This window comes from Hippocampus comes, unplaced genomic scaffold (assembly GCF_001891065.2).
Source record: "Hippocampus comes isolate QL1 unplaced genomic scaffold, H_comes_QL1_v1.1 scaffold68, whole genome shotgun sequence".
In the NCBI taxonomy this organism is placed as follows: Eukaryota; Metazoa; Chordata; class Actinopteri; order Syngnathiformes; family Syngnathidae; genus Hippocampus; species Hippocampus comes.
Window position 1 is genome coordinate 109418 of NW_017805625.1, and position 20121 is coordinate 129538.

At 50.8% G+C, this 20121-nt stretch overlaps 4 protein-coding genes and 1 long non-coding RNA gene across 9 annotated transcripts; all 5 read left to right on the plus strand.

Annotated features, from left to right (window-relative positions):
• The first annotated feature begins 470 nt into the window (after positions 1-470).
• LOC109522218 (urocortin-3-like) lies at positions 471-1709 on the plus strand. The gene is made up of 2 exons (XM_019880563.1): positions 471-573; positions 979-1709. Exon 2 carries the CDS (start codon positions 989-991, stop codon positions 1472-1474), a length of 486 nt encoding a protein of 161 aa, XP_019736122.1. The 5' UTR covers positions 471-573; positions 979-988; the 3' UTR covers positions 1475-1709.
• Positions 1710-2752: 1043 nt separating this feature from the next.
• On the plus strand, positions 2753-5778 carry LOC109522216 (cell death activator CIDE-3-like). Of its 4 annotated transcripts, none has more exons than XM_019880558.1 (7): positions 2753-2933; positions 3744-3903; positions 4033-4108; positions 4195-4348; positions 4540-4689; positions 4808-4998; positions 5477-5778. In XM_019880558.1, the coding sequence occupies exons 3-7, from the start codon at positions 4056-4058 to the stop codon at positions 5667-5669; spliced, it is 741 nt and encodes a 246-aa protein (XP_019736117.1). In that variant the 5' UTR covers positions 2753-2933; positions 3744-3903; positions 4033-4055; the 3' UTR covers positions 5670-5778. The 4 variants fall into 4 exon arrangements, with proteins under 4 accessions (XP_019736117.1, XP_019736118.1, XP_019736120.1 ...); XM_019880559.1 differs by having other exon boundaries at positions 3779-3903; XM_019880561.1 differs by having other exon boundaries at positions 2849-2932; positions 3775-3903.
• A 1388-nt stretch (positions 5779-7166) lies between these two features.
• LOC109522214 (protein transport protein Sec61 subunit alpha-like 1) lies at positions 7167-14548 on the plus strand. Of its 2 annotated transcripts, none has more exons than XM_019880556.1 (12): positions 7167-7400; positions 8154-8221; positions 8316-8381; positions 8478-8556; positions 11354-11485; positions 11583-11692; positions 11985-12138; positions 12224-12384; positions 12844-13041; positions 13130-13321; positions 13407-13483; positions 13579-14548. In XM_019880556.1, the coding sequence occupies exons 1-12, from the start codon at positions 7394-7396 to the stop codon at positions 13763-13765; spliced, it is 1431 nt and encodes a 476-aa protein (XP_019736115.1). In that variant the 5' UTR covers positions 7167-7393; the 3' UTR covers positions 13766-14548. The 2 variants fall into 2 exon arrangements, with proteins under 2 accessions (XP_019736115.1, XP_019736113.1); XM_019880554.1 differs by lacking the exons at positions 7167-7400; positions 8154-8221; positions 8316-8381; positions 8478-8556 and adding exons at positions 9483-9697; positions 10448-10515; positions 10610-10675; positions 10772-10850.
• Positions 14549-14918: 370 nt separating this feature from the next.
• Positions 14919-16026, plus strand: LOC109522689 (uncharacterized). Its single transcript, XR_002169599.1, has 2 exons — positions 14919-14964; positions 15060-16026. It is a non-coding gene; the product is annotated as an uncharacterized LOC109522689 (long non-coding RNA).
• An 851-nt stretch (positions 16027-16877) lies between these two features.
• Positions 16878-18680, plus strand: LOC109522124 (mitochondrial intermembrane space import and assembly protein 40-like). Its single transcript, XM_019880422.1, has 3 exons — positions 16878-17081; positions 17352-17450; positions 17633-18680. Exons 1-3 carry the CDS (start codon positions 17060-17062, stop codon positions 17962-17964), a joined length of 453 nt encoding a protein of 150 aa, XP_019735981.1. The 5' UTR covers positions 16878-17059; the 3' UTR covers positions 17965-18680.
• The last annotated feature ends 1441 nt before the right edge of the window (positions 18681-20121 follow it).

A 20121-nucleotide genomic window follows, 5' to 3' on the forward strand; every position in this document is an offset into this window, starting at 1 on the left:
ACGTGAATGCGGACGCCCCGAGGGATATTGGAGGCTACGCACGCAAAAAATGATCCTCATTTCTGTGGTCAGTCTTCTCACTGTAATCCCGTTCGCTATGTTGCTCTTGCGCATGACGAATCAAATGCCCGCGCGAGTGTAGCCATCGACTCAAACTCGCTCGCGCATGTGCGCGGCATCCGAGGTTTTGCAGAACGACACTTTTCTTCTTTGTGCTGACCGTCCGCGACATCGCGGGCAAATGAGTGCCATCGTGTTATTTTTAGACGGGAGAAAGCCATCACAATGACGGTGGAGGAAATGAGATTTCAAGAAGGGAGGGGGGGGCACATCCAACAGAGAGAGGGGACGGCGGTAAAGAGCGGGGTCACGGTGCCGCTTGAACGTCCGGCTGCGTGACACGCCGGTCGCTCCTGTCGTTACCAAGGAGGAGACAGAGGACCGTTTTTTTCTTATTTATTTTGGGGGCGGGGTGGCTTGGTTACTCAACTAGTCAAATTCTTTCCAGCGCTGGAAGTTGAGGTGCCTTTTTTGTTTCTCCAAGTCACCGACAATCCGCCATCGCGACACTGAGTAAGTTGTGCTCATCGGCGACACCTTCGAAGTTGTCGTATTGTCCGATTTGCCCGTGTATTCTCGTGTGGAGTGCTTCGAAGCAGTTTGTTCGAATGACCTCGTCCTTTCAATCCAGGTTAGAACAATCGCACGCTTGTCCCCCCCTGCCTATGAGGAAGGTCTTTTCTCGCGCATCTCTCTCATCGTTTTTGTCCCCAAATCATGTTGTTGCGCTCTGCGTTCTTTTGGTCATTTTGGTCAACGACTTTTTTTTAACTCTCTGCTTTCAAATGTTGTTACTTCTGTTGCCGTTCAATGTTGCTCCCTAACTATTTGAAGGACGCGTTAAGTGAGTCGCTTTGTGTCTGAAGGGCTCTAAGCTGCCTTGCCCTGCCTTGCCTTGCCTTGAATTTGCATCAACAGACCCGGGAGCATGAAGACAGCGCGCTTGCGCCTGTGCCTGCGCCTGTACCTGTGCCTGTGCCTGTGCTCCGCCTCCCCGCTGGCTCGCGGGGTCCCGGCTCCGAGGATCGGTGCCCCTCTCGCTGACTCGGAGGAGGACGCGAGGAGAAGCGTGCTCGCCGTGGGCGTCACGAACCGCGGCGGCGTGTCGAATTGGTGGCCACCCGCCGGGGACCGCGCGCTTGTGCAGCGGATGCCGAAGAGAGCCCAGCCGGCGTCCCGCTTTGCCCTGTCTCTCGATGTGCCCACCAGTATCCTCAGCGTCCTCATAGACCTGGCCAAGAACCAGGACCTGAGGACCAAAGCGGCGGCCAATGCGCAACTGATGGCGCGCATCGGCAAGAGGAACGAGAATCGAGCATGCCGGGGCCCGGGGGAGGCAGGAAAGCGGCAGATGGAGAACAAACATTCAAGGCGCCACATCGCCGACAGCGTGAGTAGCTCGGATACAACTTGAGCCTGGGTCTTCCTTTCTCCTCGTATCACCGGCGAATACCTGTGCGTGCCCTTTGACATCACTTGTAGATGAGGAAAGAGCCGCACCGCCGTCTCGTCCATCTCGTCTTCCTTGTGTTTTTGCATGCCACGAATTCAAACGAAGCCTGTGGAATTAAACATGATGGTTCTGTTTGTTTTGCTCAAGTCGTATTCATTTCCCTCTGCGCCGGCGAGCCCTTGAACAGAAATCGCGCGTCAGGCCCCTCACCGGGGCCGGCCGACAAACACGACCAGCGCGCAAGGGGGAAGATCGACCCCCGGGAAGAAAAGGAAGAGCGGAGCTTGCGTATCATAGCCTCGGCTTGCAACGCCGGCCGCATTTGACACTTGTGGGCTACTCGTGAAGTCTCGGTGCTTTATCCGCTCCCCTCGAGAAGACGATGTTGCAGCATGATTCCGCTGGGCTCCTGCACTGAGCGTGAAATGTGATTCACCAGAAGGAAATCAACTGTTCATCTGAGTCACATTGGAGTTTGAGACTCCCCTTTTTTACGACTGCCCGTCAACTTGAAACTGATGTAAAGCTCAGAAAACCAGCAGAAAAAAAATGACTGAGCGGCGGATGTCTTGGCACAGTGAAAGACACGTTCGCCTCACAGTACAGAAGTTGAGGGTTTGAATCCGGGCTTCCGCCTTCCCGTGTGACATTTGCACGTTCTCCCCGTACCTACGTGGGTTTTCTCCACGTTTCCTTCCACAGCGCAGAGAAAAAAATGCACGCTATGTTAATTGATCACCCTAAATCAGGTGTGTCAAACTCATTTTTGTCACAGGCCACATTGTAGGGCTGGTTTGCCTTGGGGGGCCGGTGAATTTTGTGAAACCATATACATGTTGAATCACCTACACAACACATTGGTGGATAAATAGATTTGAAATCAGAAGTCAAGAATAATGGCTTGTTCAAACGTTGTTCTTATGAATTACATATGACAATTTGAAATTTCAGCAAGCATCGCGGAAGCTTTTTGCATGGCCACCTAAAATGATGCGGTGGCCCGGATCTGGCCCCCGGGCCTCGACTTTGACACTAGTGCTCGAAATAGTGCGATTGAGAGTGCGAACGGATGTCGGATGGCTCTGTGTGGCCTGCGATTGGCCGGCGACCAGTTCAAAGGGCGGATCGGGCCGACTCCCCGAAGACGGCCGGGGGTGGGCCCCGGCACGCCCCACCCCCCCTCGCAATCTCATTTATTAGTAGTAGTTCATGATCAATTAGTCGTTTGCTATTTACACGGTGGTTTGCGCCAACAACTGAAGACGCACCGAACAAATAAAGATAACGCGACATCAATTAACGACTTCCGGTTATAACCGCAAGTGACAGGACACGCCGCAATCACTCCGAAACGTGGGCCAGGTGTGTTCAACGAACAGCAGCGTGCGCGTCGGCAACTGGGCGAGCATTCAACTAACACGTAAGTCTGACTTTGTTTTCTTTCTTAATACACATATATCTTGGATCTATCTATCGTGTATCTCTTAATGCACGCTTTTCAAATCGTACAACGTTGCGAATACTTTGCAAATGGGTGATTGGTTTTCGAATACGTGAAAGCAACAGTCCCACAGCTCTCATATTGTTTGTCTCATTTCGAATGGAGGCTGTGAATGCGCTTTAATGTGCTTCTAATACTGTTAAACTGAGCTGCACAGAGGACCTTCTTGCTTGCTGCCGATCAAGTATTTCAGTAAATGCTTGAAATTTTGCAAATGATGGATCCTCCACATCATTTAGTTACTCTTCTCTTAGCCCAAGTAAGACTTTCTGATTATATCAGACTTAAGATCACTGAGCGCCAAGTGTTATGCTTTTTTTTTTTTGTACCACATGGTTAGCTTCGACAAAATAAACGATTTCTCACTTTTCTTTTTAACACGAGAGCCAACACCACACACAAGTATTTCAAATTCAGCCACATGATCATTTGTATGTATCGGCTCCCGTCAAATGTGCTGTCAAGTCAAAATGTCATCTCGAATGCACCAACATTTGTTTCCTTTTTTTCCTTTTGAAACAAATGTCTTCAGTTTTGTCTTTCCTGATGTGTTAGGATTGTCAGCGCGCAGTCACGTTTTCTGACAAACCCCCCAGATACACGCCAACAGAGAGGGAATTTTGCCGAACTTTTATCCACTTTGACTTGGTGTCAGTCCAGGACATTCAAAGGGAGGGGGCGAGGCATGCAGTTTTGCCCAATGGCATTTGACTTGCTTCACTGTACAAGGTTCACTGGCCAGCTGTCACCACCGTCATTCACAGTCATCTGGAGAAGGGAGAGTGCGCATTTTCGCTGAGGCTTAACTTGGCACAGGAAGATAGCGACGACCGTCGGAAGGATTATTTTGGAGCAGTCGTTGGGAAGAGCCGTTGCAGCTTTTTTGCCCGTAAGAGTTTTGTCTCTGTACTTTTTCTGACGTGTTTGCATGACGAGCGAACGGTGTGTATTTCTTCACCTTTTTTTCAACGTGAGCCAACTTTGAAGCGCCGTGTTCATTCCCGGCTTTGTCCCGCAGGTTGTGGAGTTGTCGCTCCAGTGATGGATTATGCCCGCAAATCTCTTAACCTCCTGACCTTGTCGTCCTTCTCCAAGTAAGATGAGGCGCCCTGGAAGGAAATGAGAGGAAAAGGCACCCTGGCATCACCACCCTTCCCTCTCCTCTCCTCTCCTCCATCAGGTGCGTGACTGCCAGCATGTCAGCCAGCGCATCCATGACCCAGCAGCTTCTGTCAAGGCGAGCGTCTCGGCCAAAACCATTCCGAGTGACGAATGCCGACCGCAGTTTGAAGAAGGGCGTCATGGCGGATGCGTTGGAAGACCTGATTAACAAGGTGCGAGCAGAGGGAAGCAAAGAAAAAAAAAAGACCCCTAATTGAGTGGCCCGGCACCCCCTTAATTCAGCACCGGTAGCGCACTGGATGTGACGCCGCTGAAAGCAAAAACGTCGTAACGAATCTGCTTCCTGACGAGATGGACTGCAGCCACGGTTCCCAATGAATGGGTCCGTTTGTGCCCCGTGTAGGTCGGCGACTCGTTAAACGTGCTGTGTGCCAGCGGCCTGGTCCTGGAGGAAGACGGCACAGGTGTGGACACGGAGGAGTTCTTCACGACGCTGCCTGATAACACTGTCCTCATGGTGCTGGAGGAAGGGCAGAAGTGGACCCCGCCTCAGGTACATATTGCCCACTAGGGGGCGCTGCAGATCAACAGTGTCCATCGCTTGATGTTTGGAAGCAGAGTTGACATCTGTGAGGTTTGGCGACCCTTTTGACCTGCCTGCGTTTCTCCAGAGCGCCCCCTCCAGAGACGAGCTCAGCAATCGCATGCCGCAGCGCCGGCTGGATGTGGCCAAGCTAACCTTTGACCTGTACAAAAGCCACCCCAGTGATTTCATCGGCTGCTTGAATGTCAAAGCGACACTGTACGGCGTCTACTCCCTGTCCTACGAAGTGCGCTGTTCTGAGGCCAAAAAGATGTTGAAGTGAGTGCCCGACGTCCTGGTGGATGGCGCCGTTCACGTGAGGAAGCCACGGGTCCTTCTCTCTCCGCCAACCTCTTGCATTGCTTTCACAGCACGAATGACGATGAGCGCGGCAAATACATGACGAGCTAGACCCTGCGTGCGGGGCAAAAACTCGTCCCGCGCAGGAGAGCGCATTACTCTTCCAGCCCGTGTGGGTGTGGCAGAGGTGGAATGGGCTCGACTTTTTTCTTTTTTTTTCCTGAGATGAATTTTGTCATCGCCAAAGAGGTGCCAGCGCTCCGCTCTGGCGCAGACCTTGTGGGGAGAGGATGACGTTTCGTACCACCGTAGAGCACCATGTTTGTCGCGCTTATGCTTGACATCCAAAAAGAGTTCTCGTTCAGTATCGGCACGGCACGTTTGTCACATCAGTGCGTCGAATCAAGCGCCTCCTCCGGCGGGAATAATGTCACGCGTGTTTGTGCGGTGCTTGCAGGGAGGCTTTGCGATGGACCGCCTTCTCCATGCAGGCCACTGGCCACATCCTGCTGGGCTCCTCCTGGTACATGGAGCAGCTCCTGGAGGAGGAGGAGGAGGAGGGGAGCCCCGAGGAGGGCCTGCCGCTGCATCGGGAGAGCCCGATGGGTCGGCTGCAGAGCTTTCTGTTGCGTCGGGCAACCTACAGATGATGGAATCCGACAGAGTTGATGTTACCTTTGCTGCTGAAACCGCGTGCTCTTCTTGGATGTCGAATGTAATCCGCTGGAGATGAACAAATAAAGCCGAGTATTTTTAGTCCCCCCGCCCTGTTTTTTTTCACGTGTCAAGCTTCTGTATGGCAAAGTGGAGCCTGCCGTCGAGTGGGTGGACTTGGCAACAGGTCCGACGGTCTCTGCCCCGCCGCCTGAACTGTCCCCTCGCCGCTTCTGTGCAGTCACTTGCAGCGGGCTGGACACACACACACACACACACACACACAAATTCATTGCAGTGGTTTTCCTCATATGATGCCTTGGTGTCAATATTGCTCCCGGACTCAAGAAGCGCAAGGCTGCAGACCCACTTGCAATGCCAACACTTAGCTTTTACGGGACTATTTATGACTCGAGTGAACAAAGCACATTGCACTCGGTTTTGAAATAAACACAAAAACACCTAACGTCACCCATCCAAAGACAACTGAGGGTGTGAATGTCCAGCGTTAATATGTTGCCGCCGAGATTGTTTTGCTTCTTGTTGACATCTCACAGGAGGCATTCAAATAGTAGAATAGGATCGGTGCGCCCTTTTTTGACTGCATAAAAAAAAGAAATAGACAAAAAAAAAACTTGGCTTGTTTCATAATGGTTAAACCTTCAGTGGATCCCCTTTTGACAGTTTGTTCACCAAGCCGAGGAACGAATGTCGCGTGGACTTTCAACTACACCGGCGGTATGCCGCCATCCAGTGGACCGATAAAGTCATTGCCGCCTGTCTGTTGGATGCTGTCCTTTTTCACGACTCGGTTCAAATCGGGCGTCAAATTCACCAGGTAAACGTTATTCGGGTTCTGGGCGCACAGTTTGTTGGCAAACTGATGTGGAAAGTGAAGATCTAAGTCGAATCTACTTCGTTGTTAAGAGGAGCAAGCAGGAAAGATGATCACGACGAAGGATCTGTGCTCTGTGCTGGACTTTCGGTTTATACCGTCAGAAAAAATGTATTTCACGAATTGCAATTTGGACCGTGAATCTCAAATAGACCGATGGAGAGATTAGTCTGCGCGGGCAACCTGATTTATGAGCCAAGAAGTATGCCATCGTGAGTAAGCAGGGCTGGCAACCGGTTCAGGGTGTCCCCCGCCTACTGCCCGAAGACGGCTGGGATAGGCTCTCGCGCGACCCTTATGAGGATAAAGCGGATTCGAAAATGGATGGATGTTCAACTGAAGCTGTCGCCGTCACTGGAGGCCTTTAAGATACCCACGATTACTTTTAACACGTTTTGCCCGATGCGGAAGTAGGTTGCAGAGCATTTATTAGCAAGAGTCTTCTTCGCGCGCCAGTCGGGATGTGTTTTGAGCGCATGCTTTTGTAGCGCGCCCTCTTAAGACGTGGCGACATCCTCGTCCCAAACCCGATTTCAAATCCGCCAAATGTAACACATCGCTCGTTTGTACGTTTCATGTGCACGAATGGCCGTGGATGCAATTTGTCAGTCTGTATAATGTGATCCAGGCGCCATCCCCACTCCCCTACATACACACAAGTCGTGCACGTCCTAGCCAAAGAAGTGACGTGTGTTTAGCGGCTGGTGTGGTGACGTGTCTCTCTCGCTCGCTCTTTTCTCAACGAGCTGCTGGATGGAGCCACACTGACTCAAGGCAGCAAGACAACTGGTAACATTCACTCGGCGGAGTTGGCCCAAGGATACCATGGGAAGTACGTGCGGATTCTTGCAATTCCACCCAAATGTTGACGGCTGTTCGGCATGGACGATTGGCTGCGGTTGTTCTTTTGAAAATGTGAAACGAATGGACGGCATGCTAATTGGCTAACTGAGGCTCTGGAGGTAGCAAGTCGAACTAGCTTACGCCAGAGCGAATGGTCAAGTTTTAACTCAGATCTACGTCAAGGTGTTGAAGAAGTGAAACACCGCATCACGATCCGGAGCCGTTCCGAACTTCGCCGCCATTATCCGACGCCAGAGTTTGCTGCTTTGAAGCCATTTGCGCAATCTGTTTGTGATTGAATGCTAGCTAGCCACACGCTAAAGGCTTGGCAACGTTCAGATTGGATTTAATAGGAGGTCATTTTCTTTAAAAACCCATTTGTCTACGGGCCACCTGAAAGGGATGGGATGAGAAAATTCAATGGCTGTCAAAGTCTGTTTCGGTGGGAGTTGGCAGGACCTGACCTCGTAAGATGTTCAGGTCTCGCAAACGATATGCTGTTGATTTGTTTTGTTGAACCCGTTTTTTGAATCGCCGTTTCTTATTCTGGCACCAATAAAAAAGGAACAAGGCGACTCCCGTAGCATCTGCTAGATGAACAGACGCTCAGATTTAGTTTGTGTGGTGGCCGCTGGCTGAGTGATGACGTAGCATCCACGGCAGGTCGCGCTGTAACGAAACGGAGCGAATACGGACTTCGCCGTGATTGTTTAAAACATACCGTGTTGTTATTCTTTTGCAGTTAAATTTTTGGAGGTCATCAAACCGTTCTGTGCGGTCCTACCAGAAATTCAGAAACCAGAAAGAAAGGTAAGCCGGTCGTAGATATGTAGTGTGTCTGCTCATCGCATACGATCAGGAGTATCACGGTTCATGTTTGCTATTTTTAAAATGTACCTCACAGATTCAGTTTCGAGAAAAAGTACTATGGACAGCCATCACGCTCTTCATCTTCCTGGTGTGCTGCCAGGTTGGTTTCTTGAGCGCTCTCTGATCTGTAAATGTGTCTTTTGGGGGTCTTTGTGTTGTACGTGGCAGGTAAACGTTGTTTCTTTCTTCAAATTAGATTCCTCTATTTGGCATCATGTCGTCGGATTCGGCAGATCCCTTCTACTGGATGCGAGTCATTCTGGCTTCCAACAGAGGTGCTTGCACGAAATATGTGCTTTGATTTTTGCCATTGGGCAGCACAGCACGTGTTTTCTCCGAATTCTACGGCTTCGTCCCGCGTCCCAAACGTTTTCAAAAGCTTTTGAGGTCATTGGAGATGCCAAATTGTCCCATGGTGCCATTGTATGAGTGAGTGAGTGAGTGAGTGAGTGAGTGAGTGAGAGAGTGAGTGAGAGAATGGGTTTGAGTATTTACTTGGTTGTCAATGTGGGTCCCTGCGATTGCTTGGCAACCAGCCCATGATATGCCCCATCTCTCCCCCAAATCAGCTAGCATAGATTCACCACGACCTGAATGAGAGCAAGCGCGATGCAAAAATATTAACTGGGTCACACATTCGAGACCGCCGACTTGTTTGCTTGTTCTCGGTTGTGACAGTCTCACTATCAGGTGTGGTGGGTCGAAGGCCGTCTGTGTCAGGGCTGAGCGCGTGGCCCGCGGCTCTCGCGTGCTGACTGTGGGGCAACCTGATTTATGAGCCAAGAAGTATGCCATCGTGAGTAAGCAGGGCTGGCAACCGGTTCAGGGTGTCCCCCGCCTACTGCCCGAAGACGGCTGGGATAGGCTCTCGCGCGACCCTTATGAGGATAAAGCGGATTCGAAAATGGATGGATGTTCAACTGAAGCTGTCGCCGTCACTGGAGGCCTTTAAGATACCCACGATTACTTTTAACACGTTTTGCCCGATGCGGAAGTAGGTTGCAGAGCATTTATCAGCAAGAGTCTTCTTCGCGCGCCAGTCGGGATGTGTTTTGAGCGCATGCTTTTGTAGCGCGCCCTCTTAAGACGTGGCGACATCCTCGTCCCAAACCCGATTTCAAATCCGCCAAATGTAACACATCGCTCGTTTGTACGTTTCATGTGCACGAATGGCCGTGGATGCAATTTGTCAGTCTGTATAATGTGATCCAGGCGCCATCCCCACTCCCCTACATACACACAAGTCGTGCACGTCCTAGCCAAAGAAGTGACGTGTGTTTAGCGGCTGGTGTGGTGACGTGTCTCTCTCGCTCGCTCTTTTCTCAACGAGCTGCTGGATGGAGCCACACTGACTCAAGGCAGCAAGACAACTGGTAACATTCACTCGGCGGAGTCGGCCCAAGGATACCATGGGAAGTACGTGCGGATTCTTGCAATTCCACCCAAATGTTGACGGCTGTTCGGCATGGACGATTGGCTGCGGTTGTTCTTTTGAAAATGTGAAACGAATGGACGGCATGCTAATTGGCTAACCGAAGCTCTGGAGGTAGCAAGTCGAGCTAGCTTACGCCAGAGCGAATGGTCAAGTTTTAACTGAGATCTACGTCAAGGTGTTGAAGAAGTGAAACACCGCATCACGATCCGGAGCCGTTCCGAACTTCGCCGCCATGATCCGACGCCAGAGTTTGCTGCTTTGAAGCCATTTGCGCAATCTGTTTGTGATTGAATGCTAGCTAGCCACACGCTAAAGGCTTGGCAACGTTCAGATTGGATATAATAGATCATTTTCTTCAAAAACCCATTTGTCTACGGGCCACCTGAAAGGGATGGGATGAGAAAATTCAATGGCTGTCAAAGTCTGTTTCGGTGGGAGTTGGCAGGACCTGACCTCGTAAGATGTTCAGGTCTCGCAAACGATATGCTGTTGATTTGTTTTGTTGAACCCGTTTTTTGAATCGCCGTTTCTTATTCTGGCACCAATAAAAAAGGAACAAGGCGACTCCCGTAGCATCTGCTAGATGAACAGACGCTCAGATTTAGTTTGTGTGGTGGCCGCTGGCTGAGTGATGACGTAGCATCCACGGCAGGTCGCGCTGTAACGAAACGGAGCGAATACGGACTTCGCCGTGATTGTTTAAAACATACCGTGTTGTTATTCTTTTGCAGTTAAATTTTTGGAGGTCATCAAACCGTTCTGTGCGGTCCTACCAGAAATTCAGAAACCAGAAAGAAAGGTAAGCCGGTCGTAGATATGTAGTGTGTCTGCTCATCGCATACGATCAGGAGTATCACGGTTCATGTTTGCTATTTTTAAAATGTACCTCACAGATTCAGTTTCGAGAAAAAGTACTATGGACAGCCATCACGCTCTTCATCTTCCTGGTGTGCTGCCAGGTTGGTTTCTTGAGCGCTCTCTGATCTGTAAATGTGTCTTTTGGGGGTCTTTGTGTTGTACGTGGCAGGTAAACGTTGTTTCTTTCTTCAAATTAGATTCCTCTCTTTGGCATCATGTCGTCGGATTCGGCAGATCCCTTCTACTGGATGCGAGTCATTCTGGCTTCCAACAGAGGTGCTTGCACGAAATATGTGCTTTGATTTTTGCCATTGGGCAGCACAGCACGTGTTTTCTCTGAATTCTACGGCTTCGTCCCGCGTCCCAAACGTTTTCAAAAGCTTTTGAGGTCCATTGGAGATGCCAAATTGTCCCATGGTGCCATTGTGTGAGTGAGTGAGTGAGTGAGTGAGTGAGTGAGTGAGTGAGTGAGTGAGTGAGAGAATGGGTTTGAGTATTTACTTGGTTGTCAATGTGGGTCCCTGCGATTGCTTGGCAACCAGCCCATGATATGCCCCATCTCTCCCCCAAATCAGCTAGCATAGATTCACCACGACCTGAATGAGAGCAAGCGCGATGCAAAAATATTAACTGGGTCACACATTCGAGACCGCCGACTTGTTTGCTTGTTCTCGGTTGTGACAGTCTCACTATCAGGTGTGGTGGGTCGAAGGCCGTCTGTGTCAGGGCTGAGCGCGTGGCCCGCGGCTCTCGCGTGCTGACTGTGTTTGCGTCTTCAGGTACTCTGATGGAGCTGGGTATCTCGCCCATCGTCACCTCAGGCCTCATCATGCAGCTCCTTGCCGGCGCCAAGATCATCGAGGTGGGAGACACTCCTAAGGACCGCGCTCTCTTCAATGGTGCCCAGAAATGTACTCCCCCGCCCCCTCACCCCCAAGAGCTAGTTTTTGATGCCGGTCAATTTGTCGTGAGCAACACTGTTGGAAATAATGCTCTGCGTTGTCGCAGTGTTTGGCATGATCATCACCATCGGGCAGGCCATCGTGTACGTCATGACTGGCATGTATGGGGACCCTTCAGAGATGGGTGCTGGAATCTGCTTACTCATCATCATCCAGGTGAAAAGGAGTCACACTCTCCATTGCTTCAACTCTGCTCACTCAGGAAAGATTTTGAAGAGGCGGCATTAGTTTGCGGGCAACCCCGATCATTTCATCCCTGTGGCAAAAGTAAGGAATAAAGAATCAAGGTTTTACGATGCATACCGTGATGCGTATCGAGCCGCACAGATGCGGCATTTAAACCTGAATGTGAAATGTGACCGCGTCACCAAACTTTTCTCGGTCTTGGGTACCGATCACTGAGAGTCTGAGCGGTCGGCGTTTGCTGAAAGCATCTCGGTTTGTTCAGCTCTTCGTCGCAGGTCTGATAGTTCTGCTGCTGGACGAGCTGCTCCAGAAAGGCTACGGCCTGGGTTCCGGCATTTCTCTTTTCATCGCCACCAACATTTGCGAGACCATCGTCTGGAAGGCTTTTAGCCCCACCACCGTCAACACCGGACGAGGTCTGGCCGCCGCTCCCGCACACCCCGAGCGCAGGTTCAAATGCGAGCGCCGGGGCGCAACTCAGCCCTCCTCCGGTTTGCGCAGGTACCGAGTTTGAGGGCGCCATCATCGCGCTCTTTCATCTGCTGGCCACTCGCACGGACAAAGTGCGCGCCCTGCGAGAAGCCTTCTACCGGCAAAACCTGCCCAACCTCATGAACCTCATTGCCACGGTCTTTGTGTTTGCGGTGGTCATATACTTCCAGGTAAGCACGCACCCATAATGCCGTCAGTCTTCGGCTCGTGCGCTTGAAAGCGCACGAGCCAGTGGCTTTGACAAGCACCGGCTAAATGAATTCACCTGACTCAGGCATATTGAGGAAGGCTTGTGCTGTTACCGATGCCAAAACAACACGGCGGGCGATGGCTGCCTCCCTTGTGAGACCGCCATCAACCAACTATAGGCCGGACACATTCAAAAGACACGGAGCAGCAGAAGAGAAGCAGTATATTAAAGATGGTCAAACTAAAAAAAACAAAAACCCTCAACTCATAAAGTTACAAAAACTAAAATAATATAGTGGAATGAAAAACTTGGGCAGTGGTCCGGGAAAGACAGAAAAGCAAGAACCGGAAAGATTTGTACCGATCGGACAGGCACGACATTGAGCGATTTAGGGTGTCGTGTGTGTGTCTGCTGAACATGTCCCGAACCTCCGTCTCAGGGCTTCCGGGTGGACCTCCCCATCAAGTCGGCCCGCTATCGCGGCCAATACAACACCTACCCCATCAAACTGTTCTACACCTCCAACATCCCCATCATCCTGCAGTCGGCCTTGGTCTCCAACCTCTACGTCATCTCCCAAATGCTGTCGACGCGCTTCAGTGGCAACTTCCTGGTGAACCTCTTGGGAACGTGGTCTGTAAGTGGGGGCCAGGGGCAACGTCTCGAAGCACCCTTGTCGGTACGCACCCCACCTCCAATTGGCTTCTCTTGTCTGACTCACGCAGGACACATCGACCGGCGGGCCGGCTCGAGCCTACCCGGTCGGCGGCCTGTGTTACTACCTGTCGCCTCCGGAGTCCTTCGGTTCCGTGCTGGACGACCCGGTCCACGCCGTCATCTACATTGTCTTCATGCTCGGCTCCTGCGCCTTCTTCTCCAAGACCTGGATCGAAGTCTCGGGATCCTCTGCCAAAGATGTGCGTCTTGCGCGCGTGCGCGGGACTTGACCTTTCACCGAGGGCTCGCTTTCACGTTCGCTCTTGTTTGTCGGGTGGACGTCAGGTGGCGAAGCAGCTGAAAGAGCAGCAGATGGTGATGAGGGGACACCGAGAGACTTCCATGGTGCACGAGCTGAACAGGTACGGATGCGGAAACGGATCTCTCTCCTCGCTCCCCGCGAGAAACGCCCGTGAACTGGATGGCATCGGTTGGAGTTTCCTTTCCCGTTTTGCAGGTACATCCCCACCGCTGCTGCCTTTGGGGGCCTTTGTATAGGAGGCCTCTCTGTCATGGCCGACTTCCTGGGCGCCATCGGCTCCGGCACGGGAATCCTCTTGGCTGTGACCATCATCTACCAGTACTTTGAGATCTTTGTGAAAGAGCAGAGCGAAGTGGGGAGCATGGGTGCACTGCTCTTCTAGAAAATGCCAAGTCGACCATGTGCAGCACCTCTATACCGTGTCACTCTTGTGCGTTCCGTCTTTTTTTGGGGGGGGGGGCAGTTTGCACTATCAGTTCATTTTGCATTGGGGATTAATTATTTGACACCTTTTGTCTCTCTTGCATTGTCAAGAGACCCATTTTGTTTTCTCCCTGCTTTGAACTTGGTATTGTCGCCAGTCCATTTCTTTTACGCCTTACCATCACGGAGGGCTCGACTGGCCCACCAACTGTTTTCATCAGCGGAAGAATCCCTCAACTTGTGTGTGTGTGTGTGTGTGTGCGTGTGCGTGCGCGGTGCTGTCTTAGACTCACCTTGGGCATTTTTCCACGAAGAACACTATGACAAAACATGAATTCCAGGCATTAAGATGTCTCAAGGAAAGCCATGTCAGTCATTTGATGGGGAGTTGTGAGCGAGATGCGATGAGTATGAACAAAATTTTCTTCTTTCTGTTATCTGGGCAAGTTGCTCACATTTACCCTTGACGTTTGTATTCTCAATGACGGACTGTTCATATTCACTCTGGTCCTCTGTTCTATAGGTAGGACACAGTACGTTTGTCCTATACCTCTGGCTGGTAAAGTAAAATTGATCGTCTGAACTGTCTTGCTCTTTCATTCCCGGACTGAATCACTGCACAAAACTGCACGGTGGGTCAGTAAGACGGTCGGTTTGATATGGATGCAAAGCGGGGGTTCATTTTGGTTTTTACTATTATGTAACAGACATAACTGTTATTAAAAGTTTTTTTTCCAACAATTGGAAATGTTTTTCCTTCATTGAAAGTTTTCTTGACAGCATGTCAGTTTTGAACTGTCTTACTTTGGATCAACTCTAAAAGTGGCATTTCTATTCCACTCGGAAAAAAAACCAACTAAAAATCAAACATTTCACACATCACCAAGGTCCCAAGTATCGACTCGCAGCACAAATGCACCAAGAAGTTTGCTGTTCCTCAAACTCTTGATTTTGAAAACTGATTGCGCATGCTTCCTCCTTGCACCAGAAGTCTCCAGTTGAAGGAAATGATTTGGAAAAAGGCAGGCAGGCACAGATTATCAACAGAGTGCACAGGGGTAAAGATTAAACAGGAGACCACACCCCACTAATCAAGGCTTGTCACTTGTATGAGCTAGTGCCCAGCCGAGAGACTTCCATGGTGCACGAGCTGAACAGGTACGGATGCGGAAACGGATCTCTCTCCTCGCTCCCCGCGAGAAACGCCCGTGAACTGGATGGCATCGGTTGGAGTTTCCTTTCCCGTTTTGCAGGTACATCCCCACCGCTGCTGCCTTTGGGGGCCTTTGTATAGGAGGCCTCTCTGTCATGGCCGACTTCCTGGGCGCCATCGGCTCCGGCACGGGAATCCTCTTGGCTGTGACCATCATCTACCAGTACTTTGAGATCTTTGTGAAAGAGCAGAGCGAAGTGGGGAGCATGGGTGCACTGCTCTTCTAGAAAATGCCAAGTCGACCATGTGCAGCACCTCTATACCGTGTCACTCTTGTGCGTTCCGTCTTTTTTTGGGGGGGGGGCAGTTTGCACTATCAGTTCATTTTGCATTGGGGATTAATTATTTGACACCTTTTGTCTCTCTTGCATTGTCAAGAGACCCATTTTGTTTTCTCCCTGCTTTGAACTTGGTATTGTCGCCAGTCCATTTCTTTTACGCCTTACCATCACGGAGGGCTCGACTGGCCCACCAACTGTTTTCATCAGCGGAAGAATCCCTCAACTTGTGTGTGTGTGTGTGTGTGCGTGTGCGTGCGCGGTGCTGTCTTAGACTCACCTTGGGCATTTTTCCACGAAGAACACTATGACAAAACATGAATTCCAGGCATTAAGATGTCTCAAGGAAAGCCATGTCAGTCATTTGATGGGGAGTTGTGAGCGAGATGCGATGAGTATGAACAAAATTTTCTTCTTTCTGTTATCTGGGCAAGTTGCTCACATTTACCCTTGACGTTTGTATTCTCAATGACGGACTGTTCATATTCACTCTGGTCCTCTGTTCTATAGGTAGGACACAGTACGTTTGTCCTATACCTCTGGCTGGTAAAGTAAAATTGATCGTCTGAACTGTCTTGCTCTTTCATTCCCGGACTGAATCACTGCACAAAACTGCACGGTGGGTCAGTAAGACGGTCGGTTTGATATGGATGCAAAGCGGGGGTTCATTTTGGTTTTTACTATTATGTAACAGACATAACTGTTATTAAAAGTTTTTTTTCCAACAATTGGAAATGTTTTTCCTTCATTGAAAGTTTTCTTGACAGCATGTCAGTTTTGAACTGTCTTACTTTGGATCAACTCTAAAAGTGGCATTTCTATTCCACTCGGAAAAAAAACCAACTAAAAATCAAACATTTCACACATCACCAAGGTCCCAAGTATCGACTCGCAGCACAAATGCACCAAGAAGTTTGCTGTTCCTCAAACTCTTGATTTTGAAAACTGATTGCGCATGCTTCCTCCTTGCACCAGAAGTCTCCAGTTGAAGGAAATGATTTGGAAAAAGGCAGGCAGGCACAGATTATCAACAGAGTGCACAGGGGTAAAGATTAAACAGGAGACCACACCCCACTAATCAAGGCTTGTCACTTGTATGAGCTAGTGCCCAGGGTCTAGCGAACTGGTTTTGACAGTAAATCAGCGCTTAAAAGCAAGCGAAACACAAGCCAAATTTAGTTGGGGGGCTTGAAAGAATATTTGCTATTGTAACTTGTGATCCACATTACCCGTGAAACAGGGAGACGGTGAATAGAAACCGGATGCAATTACAAACCCAATTCCAATGAAGTCTGGACGTTGTGTTAAACATAAAAAACGGAATCCAATGATTTTTCTAATCATGTTCAACCTATCTTTAACTGAATACAGTACAAAGACAATCTATTTGGGACGGTATAAGCGGGGCGTCCATGAAAGCCGTTGCTTGCAATTTGCAAAGTGCGCATGTCAAACTAGTCGAATGTACGTGACGAAAAGACAGAAAATAACCAACTAGTAATCAATAAATTATTAACTCTTTATTTTTGTAGATAGATGAGCAAGCAAAAGAATAAGTACAGTATGAAAGAGGTCACGCCGGTCATGTGACGTCATCACCCCGCGCCGCTTCGCGAGCCGCTCAGGTGGAGAAGCTGAGCGCTGTGGCGGCGAGGCGATCCATTTAGACCCGGCAGTCAGATGAAATCTTGCCCTTTGTTGAGTCTTTTCGCTTGGGCCGCCTGTCTTTCACCTCGGCGGACGGACGCCAAGAGTAGCAGACATGTCTTACTGCAGGCAAGAAGGTAAAAACTTAGGAGCGTTCATTCATCTGAGCGCGCGCGTGTGTTATGTCACCGTGCTACTGCCATGCTAAGCTAACGTTTCACTGCCACCCGACTCGCTCACCGATTTACTGATTGACTGGGTTCATCCTCTCACTAGTACCTGGCTGGATTCGGAGTGCGGTGTTTGGGTGCCGTTTGCACGCCTTGATCTGGTCTGGCACGCGTGCCGTTATCTAGACCCAATTGGTAGTGACAGAAATGCCGAATCGTTCGGCATTGTGTTTCCAGGTAAAGATCGTATTGTCTTTGTAACCAAGGAGGACCATGAGGCCCCGAGCAACGCCGAGCTGATTGCAGACGATCCACATGATCCGTATGAGGAGCAAGGTTGGTCCAGAGCGCTGAGGTCTTCAGTTAGGCCACTTCCCGTGGGTGTCAAAATGATCCATATTTAGATAAGCCGTGTCGTCGGTCTTTAGTCGTGTCATGGAACACTGATTTTAAATGAGCGAAACCCTCACACGCCTGTGTGTGTGTGTGTGTGTGTGTGTGTGTGTGTGTGTGTGTGGGCCTCATCCTGCCCAACGGGGACATCAATTGGAACTGCCCGTGCCTCGGTGGCATGGCCAGCGGACCTTGCGGCGCTCAGTTCAAGGAGGCCTTCTCATGCTTTCACTCCAGTCAGGAGGAGGTGAAGGGCTCCGAGTGCATCCACCACTTCCGGAACATGCAGGAGTGCATGCAGAGGTACCCGGAGCTCTATCCTCAGGAGGAAGACCACGAAAGCTCAGATCGGCCGGAGGCCAACTCTGCCCCCGACTCAGCCGAGGACCCGCCCTTAACGCCTCAGGCGGTCGCCGGTCCAGCCGGCTCACCGGCAGCCGGCCAGACGGCCAGCTAAAATCAAAGGTCAAATCCCCCGGCTCTTCAGTCTCCGCGTGCAAGCCCCGCGTGGCGCTTTGTTGCGTCGATTGCTGCCCTCTTGACAGTCGAGCAACCAAAGGAGGCCCGCCTGTACTGCGATGGCTTTTGTGGGCAGCACCAGAAGATGAACTTGAAGCGTGGTGGCGATTGATGCGCAACTGTTCCTGGAAGGTCCCGTCCGTGCCACCGGTTCAAAAAACAGCCACCACAGCAAAACATGTTCTCATCAGAAAAAAAGCCTCTCCATTTCCAAACTTTCCAAATGAGCGTCTCTTGTTTGGTACCGGATTATGCATTAAAAAAACAGCAGGCACTCTAACACCACAGCGTAAAGAATAACTCTGGTCCGATACTGCCTGACATTTTGTTTAGCGATAATCCTCTGTCCTTCCTTTGCTTGCCCGCCCGCCGCAGCCTTGCGCGTTTTCATTGACATTTAGTGAAGGCGTTGACACTAAATCGTGCCTCGGGCTGCCCCACAAAGCTCGACGACATTTCTTGATTCCACCGCGGATCAACTTGTTGAGTCGAGCAGTCCGTTATTGTAGTACGGGATCGCGCCACAGGGTGGCGCCTCTTGGCTTCGCTGCGCTAGTTCGTCACTTTTTGCTTCAACATCCGGAGTACACTTTTTTTTTCTTTCGCTGTGGACCTTTATTTCGTGAAGAATAAACACGTGTTTGTGGAAGCTCAGCTTGGTTTTGTTCCGGCGGCCGTCCAAGGACACGCGTCCGGGACTGCTTTCGTCCACGTGTTGCAAAGGCACATGCACGCGCCGACCGGACCCCTTTCAGAAGAACGCAACGCGGTGGTCGTAAACGGCGCGGGCTAGAAACGCGCGTTGACTGCGCGTGACCGAATCGTCCGAGGTCGTTTCTCCTTTTTATCGAGTGCTCTCTTCCAAGGCGAGCCTCCTTTTCCCACGTCGTCCGAGCTCATCGCGGGTGTGAGCGCGCCGCGCGGTGTTTTGTGCGCGCTTCTGAGCGTCAGCCGGCTGTGCGTCACGTGACCCCGTCTCCACGACAACCGTCGCGGCGTGCACCGGCGAACTGAGATTTCTCACGCCGAGCGAGCGTCGTCCAAGGAGACGTTTCATTGCGGGCGCTAAGATACGACGAGGGCGACGCTCGCTCGCGCTGGCTGCGGAGGACGTCCGCTGGCGCTCTGCGTTGCTCCACCGAGAGAACCGCTCATCGGCGACTGCGGGTATGCTTCGCAATGTCACGTCTGCATTTTCCATGCTCCGAAATATCCCGAACGCGACAGCGTTTTATGTCCGGCTGCGGTCGGTAGGTCAATTCGAAGTCACCTGCTCTTATCTCAAGTGTATTTCTCGAGCACTTTAAACCAACCCCCGCTGTATCCTCCATGTAAGTGCTGTACATGGAGCAAATGTCATGTGTATGTGGATATATATATATATATATATATATATATATATATATATATCCAATATTTATTTCCACACACACAATAATACATGAATAACAAAGACAGTTGAAAGCCCAAAAACAGTCAAACTAAAAATCATGCTGAGTCAAAAGCCAAAGAATACAAATTAGTTTTCATTCTAGTTTGAAAGATGGCCGGGGGGGCGCTGACCCGAACTTTCTCCCTTGCGGCTCGAATGACGCGCGGGCGACGCGACCGACGACGAAGCGCGTTTCCAAGCCGCGACGTCATCGGCGATCGGGAAGATCCACGAAGAAACTCGCGCAGCTCCGTCGCAACTGCGTTCGGGTGGGTGGCCAAAGCCAGGTCGACGCCCGCGGAAGAATGAGCCAAGGACGCCGGGCGTTGTTGCTCGTGTGCTCTTTGGACGCCCCGCCTCTTCGGAGGTGCTCGAAAATAACGCCAAAATAAGGTACGCTACGTCACTCGAAGTCGACCGTTGGCAGCGCGACACTGTCGTCGCCACGTAACGAAGCGCGAAGTGGTTTGTGGAAGCCGTCTGCGCCGGCCGGCTTTGTGGGAAGGGCTCTCGAACGTGGGCCAGACGCCACGAAGCAGCGACGGCATTCATGGGCGGAACTGTTGGCAAATGATGCCAAGACTCGGCTACTGTATATCTCCTCTGTAGCTCAATGGAGAAGGTAGCGTCCGAACTCTCAATGTTGTGGCCGACCGCACACCC